This window comes from Myotis nattereri (genome assembly GCF_964212035.1).
Source record: "Myotis nattereri genome assembly, chromosome: 12".
Classification (NCBI taxonomy): domain Eukaryota; kingdom Metazoa; phylum Chordata; class Mammalia; order Chiroptera; family Vespertilionidae; genus Myotis; species Myotis nattereri.
In genome coordinates this window covers 45,294,083-45,316,901 of record NC_138087.1, presented here as the reverse complement: position 1 = coordinate 45,316,901, position 22,819 = coordinate 45,294,083, and the positions used below count along the sequence as shown (strand labels likewise).

Sequence of the window (22,819 nt, the reverse complement as noted above, 5' to 3'; positions counted from 1 at the left end):
CTCTCTCTGCTAGTCTTTCAGGCTTTTGCCCTTTATCATGGGCCAACCAGGGAGTTATGGGCCTGCATTTTTGTTTTTCTGAGAATAAAATCATGAAACTGGAGTAGGTAATGAGGTACTTGGCTAATGGCACTGAATGGAACTCCGGGAGAGCAACACAGCGGAGGAGGACAACCTGCTGGATTTTCTGACTACCTCTGCTCTCAGGTTTAATTCTAATGTCTGCAGAATCAGAAGAGCTCAGCAACAGAGAAAATGTGCCATCAAGGGATCACACAGTATCAGGTGACTTGAAATTTGTCATCTTTCGATTCAATTTATGTTCAGCAAAGAAAAAAACACATTCTGGAGGAAATTATTGATAATAAACAATTCATTTTTATAATAAGAGAAAATCAATAATAGTGAGTAGCAGGATTTGGTCAGGAATACATATAATTACGGTCTGGCATGCTGTTTATTTTAGCTTTTACAACAAAGCAAAGGGTTTGAGGAACCTTAGGAGCATTTCACAAGTCTCTAGTCCAAAAAACAGTTTATAAGAATTTCATGGCACATACAACATGCATCAAATACTCTGTATTATTTAATAACTAAGATGCTGTATCATTCTTTTCATGGTTCACAATCACACACTCATCTTCTTTCACTTGAGAAAGCCCTTTCATATTAAGGTGTTTGAACAAAAACCAAGGAAAAAAACCCATGACCTTATTTTTACTAATGATTTTTGTTCTGATGAGCTATACTAGGGGTCCTCAAACTACGGCCCGCGGGCCACATGCAAATACAAATATTGTAGTTGTTCCCGTTTTACTTCAAAATAAGATATGTGCAGTGTGCATAGGAATTTGTTCATAGTTTTTTTTTTTTAAACTATAGTCTGGCCCTCCAACGGTCTGAGGGACAGTGAACTGGTCCCCTGTTTAAAAAGTTTGAGGACCCCTGAGCTATTCATTTGAAAGAATGATTCTCATTTGAATAACTATAGAGAAAGCAAACTGTAAATTTTCAATCTGTTACCAACAGGACAGGTTCCTGGGTTAGACTGTATGGTGCATACCTATATTGTGAGAGGGGTTATCTGGTCTGAAGCATAACTCCTATTTAAGATGGTGGGAATTTTGTTTATTTCATTATTAGCAGTGAGTAGAAAGTGGGCATTGTTAAGGCTTCAGGAATTTTCCTTTAAAGTGGCAATCTATCAAAAATGTGAGCTGGGCAAACCAAGTAGATCCCATGGAGATGGCTTGAGGAACTATTTCTAAGGCATCAGAGTTCTGAGGAGGGCTTTCTCTTTTGGGTTATGACATTCATTTTACAAGCCTTTCTTAAGTTGAGGCTTGAAAGGATATTCAATCTGTATTATATATAAAAAGATTGTTTTTTATATTCATGCTGTGTATTTGAAGTATAGTTCAAACCTATCCTTTATAAAAATAAGGAAAATAATATCAAAATATTTATCTGTAAAAAGAACATGTTTCTAAAGAAATCACCACTAAAGTTCTCTTGATACCACTGCGGCAATGTTTGATTTGATCATTGGTTTGGTCACTCCCATCACTTATTCAGAGAGTTGGAAGTAAGCATGCGAGAAGTTTAAAGTGTAAACTCGGAACATTAATCTTAGCTCCATATGAAGGCTAATTATGGGCAACTTCTCCACCAGTGCAGAGAATCACCTGGAGCAAATATTTAAAAAATGTTTCTCTTATAAAATAATTAGAATTTTAACCCAATGCATGATTCAAGTTAGAAAACCAGAGGAGTTGAAATATTTTAATCACATAGCTGTTTTACCTGACTCTAACCAATACACACACATATATATTTTATGTACTTAAAATTACTTCTGTACTATGGTTCCCAAACAGGTTTAGGAAGGTACACGGTAGAAGCTGTAAGGATTAATCACTGTGTCTTCTGGCAGTGTTCTCCGTCAGAGGGTCGGGGAAGGCTCTCTTGCTTCTTCTAGCTTTGTGAGGATCCACTGTTGTGAGGAAATAAACCAACATATGCTTATTTCTATGAACTTGTAATGAAACTCAAAATGTACTGAATGGAAATATAGAAGTGGGCTTCTCAGTTTAGTTAGATGTATAATCATAGCCAATAATTCAATTTATCTTATGTAAGAGATCATTTACTCACTTAAATGGCTCAGATGGCTCAGGGTCAATGGCACTGATTTTTTATTTAACATAAGAATAATGTTGTTTTAAGGTCACTGAACTGGCATGTTCATCTTTAGAATAAGAAAAGTAAAATAAACCATCCTGAGAGAAAGGGTAATTTGGCAGCTGAGCTAACTCAGGCACAGTGTGCAAATTACGTATGCAAAATTCCTTCCAACCTATGCCAATTCTGTCCCACAAACCTTCATCATTCCATATATAGGATTCTTCTGATTAAGAATAAGTACATATTCTACAGTGGGTAGGAGTAGCATAGCAACATTCTTGAGCACTTTAGGTGTTCTCATAATATAGTATTTTCTATTTTGAAAAGGTTTGAAATCACAAACATAGAACATATGTAATGCAAACCTTTCTATCAATAATGTCTATAATCATTGGGCTTGTGTGACTGATAAAAGCCTTGGAGGTGACACTGGGTCATCCCACTATGAAACACTTTGGCAGAGGTATCTGTGCTTCTTTACCTTAGTAAGAACCTAGTGGGAATAGCTCTAGGATGAGGAGAGAAAGAGAACTGAGCTCAGTAGCCTTTTCTGGATGTTTCCAGCAGAGCTGGAAGATTAAAAACAAACTTTCTGGGACAAAAAAACATGGTGACAGAGATTACATGGAAAACGTATTGCAGAGCAACTGAAATAGGTGGTAATGCTCTTCAACAATGTGAAAGATGGCCTCAAAGTCACACTGTTATCATTCGCTAGTCTGTCTCCCTGTTCCAGGCAACAAACATATCGTGGCTCTAGTCACTTTCTTCCTCTTTCTTTGTAACTTGACCCCTTTCAGTTATCTACTGGTAGTATGCCAGTGTGGCCTTGTATCCCAATGGCTGGATGGAAAATTGCACGGCACATGCTAAATGGTCCGAGGTTCCTAGTTTGGGGCCCAGATGTGAGAGTGAACCGGTAAGTAGTCACACCCAGTCAGGACCAATGCAGTATGAGGGCAGGAGGCCCAGGGATTCAGTAAAGGAGCCTTGTGTTCTTATAAATTTCATGACACAGTGAGTACAATTCAGTATCAGAAATAGCATCTTAGTTTGATTAACAAGGCAGATAATCAGTCTGTAGTCTTCCTTTTTTTGACAGTACACCTCCTTGTAACTGCCATAACCCCTAACGTATGCACAGCGCTTTACAGCTCACATAATTCATATTTTTCGGCAACTGAGGTTAAACGACTTCCCCAAGGTACCACAGTCAAGAAGGATCAGAACCTGTATTCAGACCTGGATTTTCTGACTACAGGCTTGGCTCCTTCTGCTATGTGCCAGGCTATAGCAATTATTTGTAAATCACCATAGCTACACAGAGGAGAAATCTACAATGTGGGGCATCCGTTCCTGCCGGAGCTGGTAGATTAGCATTAGAAGAAAATAATTTCTTTTGTTTGACTTTTTCACAAGTATTACAGTTAGGATTTAAAATCAGATGGCGCCATTTGACACAAAAAACAAGTAGGTGTGTTGAATTCAACCTAATGAAAAGCAGTTTTGGCGAAATATTATCTAGTCACATATATTAAAACAGTCAAAGCAGAAGAACAGCCTAAGTGCCCGTCAGTAGATGAATGGATTAGAAAACTGTGGTACATCTACACGATGGAATACTATGCTGCTGTAAAAAGGAAGGAACTCTTACCATTTGCAACGGCATGGATGGAACTGGAGAGCATTATGCTAAGTGAAATAAGCCAGTCAATGAAGGAAAAATACCACATGATCTCACTCATTCATGGATAATAGAGACCATTATAAACTTTTGAACAATAATAGATACAGAGGCAGAGCTGCCTCAAACAGATTGTCAAACTGTAGCGGGAAGGCCGGGGAGGGTTGGGGGGCAGGAGGGAGGGGGGTAAGAGATCAACCTAAGGACTTGTATGCATGCATATAAGCATAACCAATGGAAATAAGACACTGGGGGGTAGGGGAGGCTAGGGGACTGTCAAGGGCAGGGGGAAAAAAAGGACACATATGTAATACCCTTTGTAATACTTTAAGCAATAAAAAAACAAAAAAACAAAAAACAAACAAAAAAAAACACAAAACTTGTCTGCCTTAGAAACAGCCCAGCTTCCAGGACTATGAAAAGCAAAGATGCTGTTTACATAAGAGAACCGTTATATTTACCCTAGCATCTTCTGCGGTCTTGAAGTTAATTATTTTTCCAAACTCTTTGGCATGGAATACAGACTTCACCCGTTCCTATAAACAGAATAAGTGACTTCATTAAAAATGAAAAACCAGTTGTAGAAATATGATAAAGAAATGACATGTAGTTTTAAAAACTGGTGCTTCAAGCGTCCATTTTACACAAATCACACACCTTAAAAAAAAAAAAAGCCAAGAATGGGAAATCAAGAAGAATCGAAGACAAATGGAAGAAAGAAAAGACTAAACATTAACACATCCATTATCACTAAACCTAAGTTAAAATGCCTTAGGTGTGATGTTATAGCTAAAGCCATAAAGGGTTTACACAAAGGATGGGAAGGAGGTAAGTTTAGGAGGAGTGCCACTGTTTTTCCTCCAAAAAACTTTTTGGTGGTTATTGATATCTGGCCATGGAATAATGATGATTTTACCTCAAAAATGATATATACATATGTGTGTACATGCATACATACATGCACATGATTATGGGTGTGTGTGTATGTTTGTATGTATCCATGTAACTTCTGACATTTTAAACCACTCATTGAATAAGAATGTAGCTAAGGATCAAAGAAATCAGGGTGGGTCCAAGATCCTATATGACAGTCTTCCAAATTTTGCACTCCTTCAGTATTCTGTTCAGTGTCTGTGCGGAGAACTGCCTCATATACATACTAAATATTAGAGGGACAAACAGAAATGGAATTCTTGAGGAGGAGGTTGGTGTTTAACTGCTATTAACTAAGGGTAGGGTCATAGAAGAGGCAATGTGGAGGTTTTTACTAGTCTAACAAATCCTATAAGTCATTCCAATATCCATGCAAATATAGACTCCAAAAGAAATCAGATTCTTTTATTTTTTTAAAAAAGGATGACTACTAATACAATGTCTCAAGAATAGGTAGAAGGGGAGGGGGGGGGAGCGAAATCAAGGAGATAAGAAATTTATTCATGGAAAGAGAAAAAAAATGGGGAAAAAGCCAGGAAAGCAGTATAGGCTAGAACAGGATCTAACAGCCACTCTTCTTTATTTCATAGGTGGCCACAGGGCCTTTCATTTTCTGAATGAATTAGAGAAATTCTCAATGGGAAAAGTTGGTCTAACATCCCCCGGAACTAACGTCTGGTCCACTCCCCCCACTCTCTGAACTGAGTGGTAAGATTGGAGAAATGCTCTTCACTGGCTATGTATAGGGAAGGACAGTTTTGCTCTGGAGGCCAGCCCAGAAGACATTTGCTGCTTCTGCCTGCCTGTGCCCAGTGCCACTACTCCATTAAGCACTTTCTGAATCTCCTCTGGGTAACTATTTCTCACCTTCTCTCACACCAACACTTCAGACAGAGCTGACCCTTCCTTCCTGGGATTGATTTAGGAATAAGCAAGTGACCAAAGGTGCCCCAGTGTGAAGCTTTCATTCTGCTGAGCTACCAGGACAGAAGCCTGGAACTTCCCTGGCCATCCTGTCATCAAAAAATAGCCAACTCGAGAATGAAGCTGCCACTGAAGAAAGCAGAACCTAGAGATGAGGGTGGCGCAGAAGAGGAGCAGGAAAAAGGAACAGAAGGCAGGGAGAATAATTGCTAATGACATCATTTGAGCATATCTAAGTTATAAGATAAAGACTTAAGACTTTTCACTTTACATGAGTCAATTAAGTCTCTCAAAATCAAAACAGAACAAAAATAACCAAGAAAAAACTTACCTGGTTGAGTCACAATATTTCCCAACACAGTCAGTGCCAAAGGGGCCCTACACATATGTTATTTTTTATCACATATACCTACTATATTACTATACCTATATACTACTACATCCTACAATGCCTAGTGCAGTGGTCGGCAAACTGTGGCTCCCAAGCCACTTGCGGCTCTTTGGCCCCTTAGTGTGGCTCTTCCTAAGCCTTAGGAGTACCCTAATTAAGTTAATAACAATGTACCTACCTATATAGTTTAAGTTTAAAAAATTTGGCTCTCAAAAGAAATTTGAATTGTTGTACTGCTGATATTTGTTTCTGTTGACTAATGCATTTGCTGACCACTGGCAGTGCAATCATTACAACTTACAATGGATTTCCCAAATGACTAGAAATTCACTGTATTTTACATGAACACCCAGTGCCAGGCAACGTGCTACCTGCTGGTAATCAAAACAGAGAAAGAAATGGCCTCTGCCTTCAAGATTATAACTGAATTGGGATAGGAACGGCTAAGGATATCTATAAAAAGAGAAGGAACTATCAACTATCACCTGCTATTTTGCAAGTGTCCTTTTGTGAGATTTTCAAGGAAAACTATTCTCCATGGCACTGCTAGGGATTTTGAGGTATGCAAATGATTCCCTCATTTTGGTGTCTTGGACAGCAGTGAGAGGCTAAGGTTCTATTACTGAATATAAAATAAGGACCCGGGAATGTTGCTGTCAACGTGTAGCATATTTCTTCTTGGCCTACCTTTCTTTTCTTTAAACCTGCGTAAGACAGCAGGTATAAAGGAAAACCATAGGAAGACAAAGCAACATCTATAAAAGAGAGGAAACTTACAAAAGTAAAGAGGACTATCTCAATGCGCTATGTTCAGTTCCAAGTTTTAAAAAAATCTATTCAACGTACCTTTGCTTCAATTCGCAATCTTCTTCCATGAACAATGAATGGCTCTTTGGTAAACTCATCAAAACTGTACTGCCACTCACATGTAAGCTGTCCAAATGTTCCTTTTGTTACAAACAATACCCCACTGCAAAAAAAAAAGAAAAATCACTTTGAAAATCGAGACTCTTATATCCAACAATATAATAATATCAGGATACACATTCTTTTCAAGTGCACACAGAACATTCACTGAGACTATATTCTGGGTCATAAAAAACCCTAATGAATTTAAAAGAACTGAAATCTTATGAAGTCTGTTCTCAGATCATGATGAAACTAGAAAGCAATTAACAGAAAAATATGAATATTTCTAAATGTTTAAAAATTAGCATACTTTTAAATAATCCAGGGGTCAAAATATCTCAAATGAAATTAAAAAAAATATTTTTAACTCAATGAGAATGAAAATAGATCATAACTAAATTTGTGGGCTCCAGCTTAACCAATATTAGTGGGGAATTTATAGCATAATATACTTATATTAGAAAAAATAAAGTAGATATAAAGTCAAATATATAAGGTATTTTATGAGAAATATAAAATATTTGCAGAACCTATTATCAACCAATATTTTGGGGAACTTTCATGTCATCAATACTTTAGAATAAACACTTTTATTACTCAGGCTCCATGTAATATGTTTACCAACCTACAACAGAAAGAGGCTTTTAAAATTAATTATTGTTTTCTTTCATTTGGAGGGAAAAAATAAAGCAATGAAAATGCATTCTATAATAATTCTATTTAATCCTCCCTTCAAAGGCTTTTCTTCCCCAATTCTTCCTTCTGGTTGAGACATCAATTGCAGGTACAACCAGAGGTTTCTTTAAGTAACATATACATTAAGGCATTGAGATAAGAAAGAAATTTACCTTTTGGTTATCATTAACATATCTGTTTTATTGATCATGACATGGGTAAAATATTTGTATTTTGCAAATCTTCCATTTTCTATGACCTAAAAAAGGTGAGAAAAAATCAATAATTATTCCTATTGTAATGTAAGAAATCCCTTATGATCTTCTAAAACCATTTCTTAATGGGGTCAAGTCATTAACATATTTCTATAGTAAATATATCATCAGAAAACTGAATATTCACAAAATAATTGCTCCTACTTGTTTAAAAGCACCTATGTGCACTGCTTTATTCAAGATTACTCAGTTGTAGCTATACCAATCTTTAATGCTGAATTTTTAAAAGAAATCTTAATACCTTACAAGCTCTGAGACATAAGTTTACTATTAAACTATCACATTTTATCTTGGGAACTATATTAGTATTTGATCACATCTATACAAAAACACATGTAAACACACATATTTAAATATATGTATCACATAAATTACTATTAACTCTCATCTTGCCCTTCCCTGGAATTTTCCTACCTGCCTTACATATATGCTTTTCTTTCTCAATCTCACAACTCATCTATATGTCCCTCCAACCATCTGACCAGTTGCTATGATGTGCACTGACCACCGGGGGCAGACGCTCAATGCAGGAGCTGCTGGCCATTTACAAAGAAACGACACCGCAGAACTGGTGCCAACAAAACAACACTTGCCTTCCCCCAAGTGGGACACAGGCCCTGCCACCACCCCGGAGAGACAGCCCACCAAATCGCAACCAATGCTGCTGAGACCCCATGGCACAAAATGTGGCCCATAGCTCAGCCCAGCCCAGAAATGGTGGCTGAGGGCGCCAGGTAATGATATCACATAGCAACACCCAGCTTCCTCTCCCTAGTGAGTAGCCTCCTTGGAGTTTCTTCAGCCCAGGAACATGACTTGCTTTATAGCCAGGTGCAAACATTTCAAACTTTAACCAAATGTCTGTGAAGCATTTTCCCATCTCATTTCACCCTCACAGAAGTCCTGGAGTAGGTAGATAGGAGACTCGATAGAATCCTATTTTCTTTTCATTAGCCGGAAAATGGACATTTATAAAGTTTAGAAACTTGAACTGACTGAAAAGAAGAAATGGTGGACCTTGAAAATGACTTCAGGTTTTCTCACTGCACAGAATATAGTCAAACACTACTGCAGTTAAATATTTTACCCTTTGTTCTCCCTGCATGATCTACAATAATAATCTGCTTTGTGTTGATATTTACTGACAGTTACCTGAAAGAGAAGTTGGGGTACTTCACTGGGCTGGAAAAAGTTTAGCTAAATCAGAAAGCAGGTCTAATTAAGCAAGTTTATTCTATATCTATAAAAGGTTAAGCTGACTTGCGCATGCATGATACCTAGAAAGCTCTTGCTGGCACCAATCGTACACGAGTGTTTTGACCTGTCTTTGTCGAATGTGAATTTGGTTGACACTTCCATTATAAACGGCGAATAGCAATATTAAAATACTTCTTCTAAATAATTTCCTTTCAATGTGCACAAATCTGGGCCACTAGTTAAAAAATAAGGAGCAGAGTATTTCTGGACACACAGGGAACCCCAGAACCTAGTTAACCTAAGCACTGGCCTTTAAGTTTATTTTCAAGACCGATGAAACACTGTCAGTCCATGACATTTTCAACAATACTCTGTTAGAAAATTATGTTCCATGAGGCCATATATATAAAACTAAAAGTATTTAGCCTAGAAGAAAGGTAATGAGTGACTTCTTAATCATCTTGGTAGAGAAGCCTGATAGAATAGTCTTCATTTCTATTGGAGACAGAAGTTAAAACGATGACAAAAACACAACAAAACAAAACAAACCAAACCAAAACAAAAACCCAACTACAACAGCAGGGTGAGGCATACAAATGAATTAAATGGAAAAATTTCTAACTTTAAATTTTATAATATTGAGGAAAGAGCATCTTTACTATTTCTTGTGGTAGGCAGGACAAGTAAAAACAAATTTCTTAAATTACAAAAAAAGGGACACAACCACAGATTCAGAAGAAAGTAATAAGAATTATTAGATCACAAATTATATAAATAAATTTGAAAATAGCTTGGTGTTGGTAGAAGTTATATATAGACATATCATAGAAAGAATACAGATTCCAGAAATTGACCAAAACACACGTAGGACTTTATAAAATTCTATATATACAAATATAGAAATTTATGAAATCAAAATAGCATTTCAAGTTACTGGGCAAAAGCATGTATTATCAAATAAATGGTGTTTCAGGCAACTAGCTGGCTAAAGTTGGATCCCTACTTCTCCCATATACCAAATTAATTCCACATGGTTTATTTAAGCATATAAAGCAACAATATAGAGGTACTAAATAAAACATTTTAATAATCTTAAAGTGGGAAAGGCTTAAATATAAAATACAAAGTTCCTAAAATTTAATGTAAAAGAATTCCTAAGTACATGAAAATTAAGTACTGTTAAATGGCAAAACAATGAGTAAATAAACAGAAATAAAATAACACAAAACCCAAAAAATGTTTGGAAAACATTTTTCAATACAGAGTTATAGAGCTAATTTCATAATGAAGAGAATTCTAGGAATATGAATAAACCAATGTAAACAAATGAGTAAACTAATAGGAAAATGTGTAAAGTCTATTAACAGGTAGTTCAGCAAAACACAAACAAAATGTGACCAATAAACATATGAGAAAACCTTCAACTAATTTCAAAATAAAAAACTGCAAATCAATTAAATGTACCCTTTGAGTCTCATTTTATGTAAAAGTATCCCAAGATATACATATAGAAATATTCATGGCAATATTGTGTTAAAAGCAAAAAACATAAATGTTAATTAATAAGGGACTATTTAAGTAAATTATAGTACAGCCATATAATGGGACATTATGCAGTAAGGAGAAAAAGGTAGATGTGTGTACAGATATAGAAAAATATGCCATCTTGTGGAAATACTGAGAATGAATGGGGGAAAAGCAGAAACACATATACTTATTTATTGTGCACAGAAAATTTCTGGAGGGTTGATAGTAACACACCAATCTACTCATTGCACTTATCTCTAGGTTTCCAAAGAAAAATAGTGGAGGTAGAAATGAAGCTTTATTTTTAACTTTATATCCTTTTGTTTCAGTTTAGTGGTATTTGAAAAGAAATTAGCTTAAAAGTACATACTTTCTTTTGTTTTATATGGCCAAGTTTTAAAAGCAAGAATACAAATGTTGATCTCAAGAATATCAACTGCTACTAAGAGTCAAGAATCTATATATCCCTATTTTAACAAAAATAATGTTATTTCATGACAAATTTTAAAAACTAGCCAGTTTGCTAAATCTTCTTGCTATAATGTATATCCATATAGCAATTCAATAAAAAGGTTTCAAGTTTTTAAAAAATGAATCTATATACCCCATTAAAAGATCTAAACCTTTAAATCAATTAAAAGCTATGGTTCAGCCCTAACTGGTTTGGCTCAGAGGATAGAGCATTGGCCTGCGGACTCAAGGATCCCAGGTTCAATTCCGGTCAAGGGCATGTACCTGGGTTGCAGGCACATCCCCAGTGGGAAGTGTGCAGGAGGCAGCTGATTGATGTTTCTCTCTCATCCATGTTTCTAGCTCTCTATCCCTCTCCCTTCCTCTCTGTAAAAAAAAATAAAAAATAAATCAATATATATTTTAAAAAAATAAATAAAAGCTATGGTTCAACTCTGACCTCAGTAACTAGCTTCTATTTCTTTTTTAAAAAAATTCTTTATTGTTTAAAGTATTACATTAGTCTCCTTTTTCCCCCATTGACCTCTCCCTGGCTGCTTCCACCCCCAGCACATGCCCTCACCCTCCTACTGTCTGTGTCCATTGGTTATGTTCATATGCATGCATACAAGTCCTTTGGTTGACCTCTTATTTCAACTTTAAAGGCCTGATGCATGAAATTCATGCACTCGTGTGTGTGTGTGTGTGTGTGTGTGTGTGTGTGTGTGTGTGTGTGTGGCGGAGGGGGGGGGGAGGGATCCCTCAGCCCGGCCTGTGCCCTCTCACAGCCCGGGAGCCCTTGGGGAATGTCTGACTGATGGCTTAGGCCCACTCCCGGCCTAAGCCAGCAGTCGGACATCCTTAGCACTGCCATGGAGGCGGGAGAGGCTCCTGCCACCGCCGCTGTGCTCACCAGCCATGAGCCAGGCTCAGGGTTTCTGGCTGAGTGAGGCTCCCCCTGTGGGAGCACACTGACCACCAGGGGGCAGCTCCTGCATTGAGCATCTGTCCCCTGATGGTCAGTGCACATCATAGTGACTGGTCGTTCTGCCGTTTGGTCAATTTGCATATTAGCCTTTTATTATATAGGATGGTGTTAAGTTTGGGCACTGCAGTTGAGCCTGCCTCACATCACTTTCCACTTTTCAGACCCAATGTAAATCGAATCTAACCTGAGCATATATGCAATCAAACCAATTTCAATAGTCACAATAGCATCTAGTATAAATAAAAATTAAAAAGTCCAACAAAGTCGTTCATGTGATGTTTTTCTGGAGTTCTTAAAAAAACTTTACCTACTACACTTGAAAGATGGACATTATAGTCCAGGCTATTCTGAAACATAAAATGAACTGTATTCTTTGTTATTAAAATGGATATACAGGTGTTCGAAAAGTGTATAAACACTGTAATAGCTGATAGTTCAATTTTGAAAATGAAATGTATTTTAATAAACACTGCCTTTATTCAAAGTATGTGTATACATTTTTTGGGACATCCTATATTTGAATAAATGTCAAAGGTAACTACTTATACAGTAAAATTTTGCTGGTCAGTCTCCAATACAAACATGTGAATATGGAATAAGAACAGCACTATGAGCAGAAGATAGAACTTCAGAACTAAATCCCATAGAAACATGAGAGAGAATAGCCCCCTCCTGCTGTAGAGTCTACAAATATCATGCTTTGGTAACAATTTCCTGACTTTGTAAATTCCTTGCATATGAGGCTTTATAATTTTCAGAACGTCATTATATATTTATGGAGGAAAAAACAACAGAATTTTAGACCTGAAGAAATGTCATAGTACATCCAAACCAATCTTTTACTTTTACACGTGAAGAAATCGAGGATCAAGTAAGTGTCTTATCCATCTAATCCAGCGGTTCTCAACCTGTGGGTCGTGACACCTTTGGGGGTCAAATGACCCTTTCACATGGGTCCCCTAAAACCATCGGAAAACACATATTATAATTACATATTGTTTTTGTGATTAATCACTATGCTTTAATTATGTTCAATTTGTAACAATGAAATTGGGTGTCACCATAACATGAGGAACTGTATTAAAGGGTCATGGCATTAGGAAGGTTGAGAACCACTGAAATCTTTATAACAATCTTGTGTAGTTCATAGAGCTAAGTGACTTGATTGGAGTCATAATGCCAGTTGCAAAAGTGGGCTCAGAAAAGTGGTTTATTTCTAATTCCAGTGTTTTCCAGTGTGTCATGATGTCTCCTCTTATGGTGTCAGTCATGTTTTCCCATGGTACCTCAAAAGTACCTTCAATATTCCTGGGTGTGGGGTGTTGCTGAAGTAGACTGCTAAAGCCACTTAGGCTGCCTGTTTGTTTCTTTTAGGTTAACAGGGTCCAAACAGTTTAGTGTTAATATACTACCTTTCTCCATCCCAAACAGATGTTACGTAAGAATTTTACTACTAAAATAATTTGCGATACCCTTTAAAATAAATGAACTAGTAAAACTCGGGCTAGGAATCACTGTGTAGAGCCTTTGCATAAAGACCAAGATTTGGCTGAACTATCAAATGATTTGGCTGAAGTATCAAGTACTAGCTAGTACTTTAGATATGTTAGCCTCATTTAACATGCAATAATGTTAAAGGAAAAACAATTTTTTCCTTATTCATAAAAATATATATGAATTACCTATCATTGTTTAAGAATCTTAAAGAAATAAACAGAGAAACACAAAGGTAACTGCATTCATTACATATAACTGTCAGAATCTATAGATAACAATTCAAATGTATGGTTATTGCTCAAAGAATCCCTTGTTTTGCATTAGAAAAGATGCATATGTAAACCTTAGTTTATTAGCTATAAATACATGCAAACCAAATTGATCACGAGCTTAGAAATGCACACAAAGTAGGAACTTGAAAGATGGTGGTGTCAGGGTTATCCTCTGCTAATACCTGCACTTCCTGTCAGGTATGCCTCAATACTTTAGGAAAGACAACACAAGCTAGAAAGTATTATGCAGAAAACATTTCTAACTCTCAAATCATACAAACACTATGAAGTAGCAGAGTGATACGACAAAAATATTTCTGGAAAACAAAGTAAAATATGAATAGATAGATATTAGGAACAAACCACTAACATGGGAGGCTTAAAATCCCAAACAATATCAAGTTGTCCTTCAGTATCCACAGGGGATTGGTTCCAGGACCACCTCCCTACTACCAACACACAAAAAACTGGCAGTGCTCACGCCCCGTATCTGTGGGGTCCACATCCAATGAGTCAATTCAGTGTGGTTGGTGGAACCACCAGATACAAAGGGCTCACTGTAAAGTGCTAATATTAGTGGGAAATATATTTAATAAAATTGGATAAAGGAGAAGAGGACATAGTTTGGCTAAAAACAAAACAAAGTTTGATTAGTAAGTAATTTTTTAAAGATCATGGGGGATAAAAGGAAAATGAAATCCATCCAGATAAAAGATAAAGAACGCTATCAAGCAAGAAAATCTACTGGACAACAAATAAATGTTTTTATAGATTGGTTAATTTAATATTCAGGAGATTATGGATAAAGAGAAAAAGTTAGGAATAGATTATACCAAAAAATTCAACTTACTTTTAAAAAACAACAGAATTCAGGCAAGTAATTATAAATTAATATAGCAAGTGCTACTATTTCTTAATTGTTTAAGAAGTAGTCAACTTCTTCAAGACAATCTTATCTTTAGAGAAAAATGTAATCAGTAAGTGTCACTTCCTTAGAGTTAGTGATTAAAGGTTATGGATAAAAGTGGTTTACCAACTCACTTCAATGTGAAAGACTTTGAAGACCATGGCCAGGAAAAACAGGCATTCAACCAATCTCCATGGTCAACTAGTAGAAATCCACTGCCTCAAAGCTCAATGATTTCATATACATAACAGCATAAATGTAAACAAGAGTGAAAAGTGATATTTAGCTTATTCCATGAGGCAAGTTAGTTAACAATAACAAACAAATCTCATTGACTGTCATCAAATCTGAAGAGGAATTAGCCCTTAATTACTCCCCCATACCTTTGTCTCTTCCCATGCTAATGAATTATTTCATTTGGCAAACAAACTATTATCTATATTGACAGTTTAGACAGGGTAGGAAAGCTGAGCACAATTCTGTAACATAAAATCAAATAAAATAAACGATTCCTTAACAACTGTGAACTGTCATCAACTAGTCAACTAAAACAGTCTGGAGAAAGGGGAAAATTATGTTCTTGACATAATTATATGCACTGACAACAATAAACCATTAATTAACCTACCTAATATGTTCTAGAAAAAGGGCCAAGAGGTGAGTTAGAAATAATAATGTAAGTGAATAGTTACAAGAGTCTCTCTAATGAACCTCTATGAGCATCATTTATGACACATGATACTAAATATACTTGAAAATAACAGCTTTTCTTATAAAATACTATATAACTTGGAGAAGTCCAAATAACTGAGGTTTTATTTTTTTTATTGCTCACCAATTAGTGTGTGAAGTTGTCCTGGTATTTTAACTCAAGTATTCTATTAATCTTGAAAGGAAAAAGGATAATATTTAAATTACTTTTATCTTGGTGAAGAGGAGACAAATGAGGAATATAAATTTACACAATGATGACCAAGAATTAGCATCAACTGGTCTTCATCAGGAATAACAAAAACATAACAAGTTCTTATTAGACATTGTATTAATAATTATATACATTACTTCGTTTGTTTTAATTTCAGCACCACCACCAACATACTCTTATCTTGGTGTTATGTATCTCAACGTCAGGAGACTGTTAACTACAATAATTAACTCTACCTTACAGTTTGGAAACCAGGGTCAGGCAAGCATAATAAAATATTAAGCTAATAAGAGGAAAGGTTGGAATTGAACTCAAGTTTACTTGGTTCCAGAATCCAGGCCTTGAGCCACAGGTTATTGCTGCAACTTAGATAATTTTACTGTCACAGAAGAAACACAGAAGAAATGTATATATTCCAGTAAATGCAGTGGGATTTCGTTTTTACAACTCATTGGAATATGGGTTCAGATATCTCATGAGCTGTATCTTGTCTCTGGCAATGCTTCAATTTCATTTAATATGTAGAGATCACTCTCTCTTTGAACGATTGGGCATATTTTATGTGTCTTTTGATTCCTACAGTTCCTCAGAGCCTCACATGATACAGCTAATCAACAATTGGAAATGAGACCGTTAAGATCCAACATTACAGGGTTGGATCCTTAACACGGCATGTGTTATATTCCCAGTCACCAGAATAATACAGCTCAGTATGATTATAATCTCATGAGACGAGCAGGAATTTTGACTACTCTCTTCAGGACTGTAATCTTAAGACCTAGAAGAGTGGCTAATATATCACTAATAGTTTAACAAATACTTGTATTAAAAAAAATACACGGCATTGAAATTTTTCTTGTGATCATATAAACTATGCTACCAAATCATCCAGCGAAAATGCAATTATACATATATAATTATAAATTTACTTTTTAAAAAAGTTCTTGATTAATTTATTACGAATGTGTCCTTATCTCCACATTACTCCCCATCCCCCCCCACTCATACCCTCATCCCACTGTTGTCTGTGTCCATTGGTTAGGCTTACATGCTTGCATATAAGTCCTTTGGTTGATCTCTCCCCCTTACTCCCACCCTCCCCTACCTTCCCTCTGAGGTTTGACAGTCTGATCGATGCTTCTCTGTCTCCGGATCTGTTTTTGTTTATCAGTTTATGTTGTTCATTATATTCCACAAATGAGTCAGATATTTATCTTTCTCTGACTGGCTTATAAATTTACTCTTTTGGCAATTTTAAAATTCAAAGTAGCCTGGCAATTTATTTCAGAAAGATTAACTTTACATGAAATATCCAATTACTTATTCTTGTATTCCAACATTGTAGATTCATGAGATCTCTACTAAAATAACTACCTAGACCCGAAGTACCACAAGATATCTAAAAGTATTTAAATTTCTCCACATTGGTTTTTATAAGGGTCTTTAGGGTTAATTTTCACTGAAAAATTGGCATCAAAGTTCATTAACGTCATCATCAATAGTAACCAGGATAGCAATTTCATTTGGATTTTAAACTAAAGACTCTTAACTGACAAAGCATACATGGTGCTTCCTTTCATAGATAACATTAAATTTTGCTTTTAGATGAAAGAGGATTCTAATTTTGTAGGAAAATAAATTGTTTCAGTTGACAAAAGAACAACCTTTTTTATAGGATATTTGGCCAATAACAAAATAGACTTTTCATACTTGCACTATGGTAGTATTGTTAGAAAAAGTCTGAATTAGCTTTACTTAACCTCAATTTATATTAAGAATCTCTGTGCTGTCTAAAGTAACCAGGGAAAGATATAAGGCAGAGAGTTCAACACATGAATAGTGAAGTCATGTGTTGAGTCCCAGGTTACAATTTACCACCTTGGTTAAATAAAGGTTAAAACTAATACTAAGTCAAAACTAATGCCTACTGCAGACTTTTAGCTCTATTTGCACATCCTCAATATGAAGAAAGACTCAAGTTCAATCTACTTGAGCTTAATATTTCAGAATTTCTTTTAAAGTTAAATGTATTAATTTTTTATTTCAATAGTATTTAACCATCCTTAATAAAGAAATGCAATGATCTTAAACTTTTGAAAAGAACTAGGAATCAAATGAGTCTCATTCAAGTTACTGAATTAAAAAGGAGAATTAAATTCATTTTACACTTGAGATGAAGAAAAACTGGAACCTCCCTTAAGTGGAACTACTGCTTCTAGACAAAGACATGATTTCAAAGTCTTTTTAAAAAATATACATATCTTTTTATTGACTTTAGAGAGAGAGGAAAGGAGGACAGAAACATCAATGATGAGAATCATTCATCAGCTGCTTCCTTTACGCCCCCTATGGGGGATTAAGCCCACAACCCAGACATGTACTCTGACTAGGAATCAAACTGTGACCTCCTGGTTCATGGATCAACCTTTAACCATTGAGCATACCAGCCAGGCCATCATTTCCAAGTCTTATTCAAACAGTATTTTAATATAATACTGGAATGTTCAGTGGTCAAAATAAAGTTTGTGGGACTTACTACTAAATATTCAAAATAATGGGACTCCAAAAATGATGTGTCAAAGACTCTCCAAGAGATTTCTGCCAAATGAATAAATGACGTATTAGAATTGTATTCAAGTTGGATAAGTAATCTCCATTCCCATGTGATCTGCTTTATTGGAGATGCTAAGAACTTTAATGTGCCTGGACAACAGAGTTTGGCTCTCTTCAGTTTTCTCATCCCATTCAGAAGTATACTTCTGCAGAGGAAGAGTTCCAGAATGAAGAGTGAAGTCCAATATGCCTTTGTGTCTGCTAGTTCTTATGCACTTACTCAAAATCTCAGATGAAGCCAGGAAGACAGTCTGGTGATCTGACTGCCTATGGTAAGCCCTTTTTCCAGGTCAGTTGTAATTCTCCTCCAGAAGTAAAAGGGAAAGACCACGTTGGTTGAAGGCAGTTATCGTCCAACTGCTACTAAGGCAGTGTTTGAAGCTAATTATAAACATCTGTCATTTCTGAAAGAAAAGAAATATACAACAAACAAAAACAGCCTCCCTCTGTAACAACTTAGATCATAGCAACTATGATGTATTTGTCAGAGATGTAAGAGATTCGAAGAAAACATAGATCAAATTTTTAAATACCTGAAATGGTTAATAATATACTATCCCTACAGGACAACCCAGCTGTCAATACTCATACACAATGAAGGAAGAACACAAGGGTCGTGTGTATATACCACACACACAAGGGCTAGAATTTATTTTTAAAGGTATAAAAATTTTACTGGCTATTTATGTATTCCAAAAATAAAAACCAGATTTCCCATATTAGAGATGACTCTATATATGGGTCACTTTTTAATCTTTACAAATTAATAATTGTTTAAAAAATTTACAATAATATATATATAATAGAAATATATTTGTATCATAATCACATTAATAAGCAATTTTAAAATGAAATAAGCCATCAATGGTGGGGAGACAGGATAACATTTTTCTTTAACAATGTAGAAAATAATTTAATTTTTAAAAATTTTGATGTCTCTTGTAAAATACTAAAATCTTATATTATGAATAGTATTAGCTGATTCATAAGACGAATTTAGCTTTATCATGAATTATGGGTCTCTAACTTTTTAACTTAATAGAAACCCCAAGTTTTATTGAATATATTCAGAAAATCTTTGTAGACATGTAGTTAACAGATTATTTATAAACTAGAGGCCCAATGCACGAAATTCGTACAAGGGGCTCAGCCCTCGTAGTCATGGCAGCTTGCCTCAGCCCTCGCAGCCCCAACTTCGTCCAGAAGGTCGTTGGGAAAGTCATTTGGCTGTCCAGTCTAATTAGCATATTACGCTTTTATTATTATAGATGATAATTTATGGTAGAAAAACAGCATACCTAATTAAACGGATATACTTAGCTAAATCTGTGTTTTTAAACACAAATAATGATTAAAATATTTTGAATGTTCAAATATTTAAGCATCTCTAAGGTCCAGAGGAATGGCAAAATGCCATTTAGTAGCTATATGTTACCATTTCACTGCTTAAAATATGGATATGCAACGAAAAAGGTTACATTAAAAACTAACTTTACAACATTATTAAATATTTATTTTAAAACTGATATTTGGAGGAACACAGTTACTATATATATGGGTTGATCTGAAATAATTGGAAATAAATTTACCACACTGATTGAGAAATAATTATGGACATGAAAATGGTCTATCACATTAAAAACCATAAATAATTACATCTGACAATCAAAGTATTCTAATTATCTCCCTAACACAGAAATATTTGAAATTATTTTTTATTTTTATTACTGAAGACTTTTATAATGTTTCATATAGCATTGCTTATACTTACTGTACTTCATGAACTCAAACATTTGTTCACTGAAATTACAGATTAATGATCTAAATATTTTTAAAAATATGTTTTTATTGATTTCAGAGAGAGGAAGGGAGAGGGAAAGATAGAAACATTAATGATGACAGGAAACATTGATCGGCTGCCTCCTGTACACTCCTTACTGGAGATCGAGCCTGAAACCCAGGCATATGCCCTGAGGGGGTTTGAACCAGGATCTCCTGTTGCATGGGTTGATGCTCAACCACTGAGCCATGCTGGCTGGGCTGACATATTTTTAATTGATCTCCATGTATCCCAAAGGTACAGAGATAGAATAATAAATAAAACTGACATTCTTTTACATATGCATTCCTATGTTTATCGCAGTGTTTTTTACAATAGTTAAGACATGGAAGCAACCCAAACCCATCAATAGACAAGTGGATAAAAAAGTTGTGGTACATATATATAATGAACTGTTACTCAGCTATAAAAAGGAAAGAAATCTTGCCATTTGCAACAGTGTGGATGAACCTAGAGAGCATTATGCTAAGTGAAACCAGTCAGAGAAAGGCAATTACCATGATTTCACTTATATGTGGAATCTAAAGAACAAAATAAACAAAATAGAAAGACACTCATAAAGAGAAAAGAACAGTGGTTGCGAGAGGGGATGGTGGTTGGGAGCTGAGTGAAAAAGGTGAAGGGACAAGTACAAATTGCAGTTACAAAATAGTCACAGGGATGTAAAGTACAGCATAGAGAATATAGTCAATAATATTGTAATAACTATGTATGATGCCACGTGGGTACTGGAAATTGAGGGGAATACTTTGTAAAGTATATGATTATCTAACCACTATACTATACACCTGAAACTAATACAAAATAATACTGCATGTAAACTATAATAAAAAATAAAATGGACATTCTTTTTATATACCCATCATAAGTATATCTTTAGACACCATAGGATCTTTAATATTTTTGGGCCTATAAATTATAAATTTGCAAGTAAATATATAAAATAAAAAACAAAGGCCTGAAGGAGCAGTCGTAAAAGGTACTCAAATAACATTTGAGATGGTTGTTTCTAGTCTTCCTCCCATCAATACAGAAAAGAATAATGCAAAATTTGATCACAGGGTTTAAATCTGACAAACCAGTATAGTAGCTACTATAGCAGTCATCTTATGTCTTAAGTGTATATGACGTTTGGATAGAAATACAATAGCAAATATATCATGCTGAACATTGATATCCTAGTCACAGATCAACAATGGTTCCATCTGTAAATTTTAATAACATGACTTTAAAATCAACACTGCATTGATGATAGGAGTTTGGAACTATTTCAAAAAGTTTGCAAAAATCCTGGTTATCTACACTAATAAAAGAGAAACATGAAAATTGGTGTCACTCTGCTACACCCACCAGCCAATCAGAGTGACTATGCAAATTAACCCAACAAAGATGGCAGTTAATTTGAATATGCAGGCACAGAGCGAAGAATGAAGGCTCCGGTCAGAGTGAAGACTAAAGACTAAAGAGGCTTGGCTTCTCCGCTGCAGTGGCCTCACTGCGGCCGGGCCAAAGGCCTGGGTCCCGGGTGCTGGAGGAAAACGGGTGCCAGCACCCGGGGGAAGGAAGGCCTATTGCACAAATCTCTTGGTGCAGCGGGCCTCTAGTTTTAAATACAGAAACACACTGATATTTATTCTGACTTCCATTTCTATAAGGAATACTGAAAGTTGGCAATATTGTTCTGGATTTAGATTTCTTTTATCTATATGCAATGTGAGCACTAATTAATTTTGTTTACAGGCTTGTTTTAAAAACTTATCCATGGTGACAGGTATCCACAATTTCAGGTAAATTCTTCTTCCCGCCAGTTTTCAATGTTACTCAATTGTCAGGTAGACACAAGCAAAATAAAGAATGGGCAGTTATTAGCTTAGAAAAGAGAGAACCCTTCTCTTTTCCTACAGGTAAGCCATGATAACATTGAAATTCCGGATATAAATAAAGTCGAAGGACATGAAAAGAAATGGAATTACAGACTCTTCCAAACATAGCTTTCTCAGTAGACTTTCTTATTAGATGGATTCTTCCACTTTAAGTTTCTAATTATTTATAGGACCATTAACAAACAAACAAAAGGCCTGTTCATCTCTTAAAGTCTCAAACTTGAACTCTTTTCTGTACATTAGATTAGGAATAAGAAGACTTTTTTTGTCTAGGTCCTATTTCTCCATTACAAAATCACTGGTGTAAAACAAAAAACTCATTTTTTATATATTTGATAAGGAGTAAAATACATTTTTTCCAGGTCCTAAAACTCCATCAAGAACACAGTGGGGTAGCCCTGGCCAGTACGGCTCAACTGGCCAAGTAACATCCCATGCACCAGAAGGCGGCCAGTTTTGATCCCCAGTCAGGGCACATGCCCAGGTTGCAGATTTGACCCTGGTTAGGGAGCTGCAGTAGGCAACCTATCGATGTCTCTCTCTACTCGACAAAAACATGTTTAAAAAAAAAAAAAAAAAAAAGGGAACATATTGCTGTAAAACCAGGTTGGAGAACATTCGGCTTTTAGTATAAGGCCTGCTAAATCATTTGGTCTGCCCTGCCAAGGCATTAGGAGTTAATACGTAAATGTTTGACCAAATATAGTAGTAGGCTGATTTTTTAGCTAATAATCTTGTATGACCC

At 35.6% G+C, this 22,819-nt stretch overlaps 1 protein-coding gene across 1 annotated transcript in view; it reads right to left on the bottom strand.

Moving 5' to 3' along the window:
- Window positions 1–360: 360 nt before the first annotated feature.
- The window catches only part of VPS13A (vacuolar protein sorting 13 homolog A), a 193,649-nt gene continuing 171,190 nt past the window's right edge, over window positions 361–22,819 (bottom strand). The window contains exons 69-72 of the mRNA XM_081103070.1: window positions 7,874–7,959; window positions 6,963–7,086; window positions 4,330–4,404; window positions 361–1,993 (exon numbers count right to left, since the gene is read on the bottom strand). Of these exons, the coding sequence (XP_080959196.1) occupies window positions 1,943–1,993; window positions 4,330–4,404; window positions 6,963–7,086; window positions 7,874–7,959 (336 nt within the window). The 3' untranslated portion in view covers window positions 361–1,942. The remainder of the gene's footprint in view (window positions 1,994–4,329; window positions 4,405–6,962; window positions 7,087–7,873; window positions 7,960–22,819) is intronic.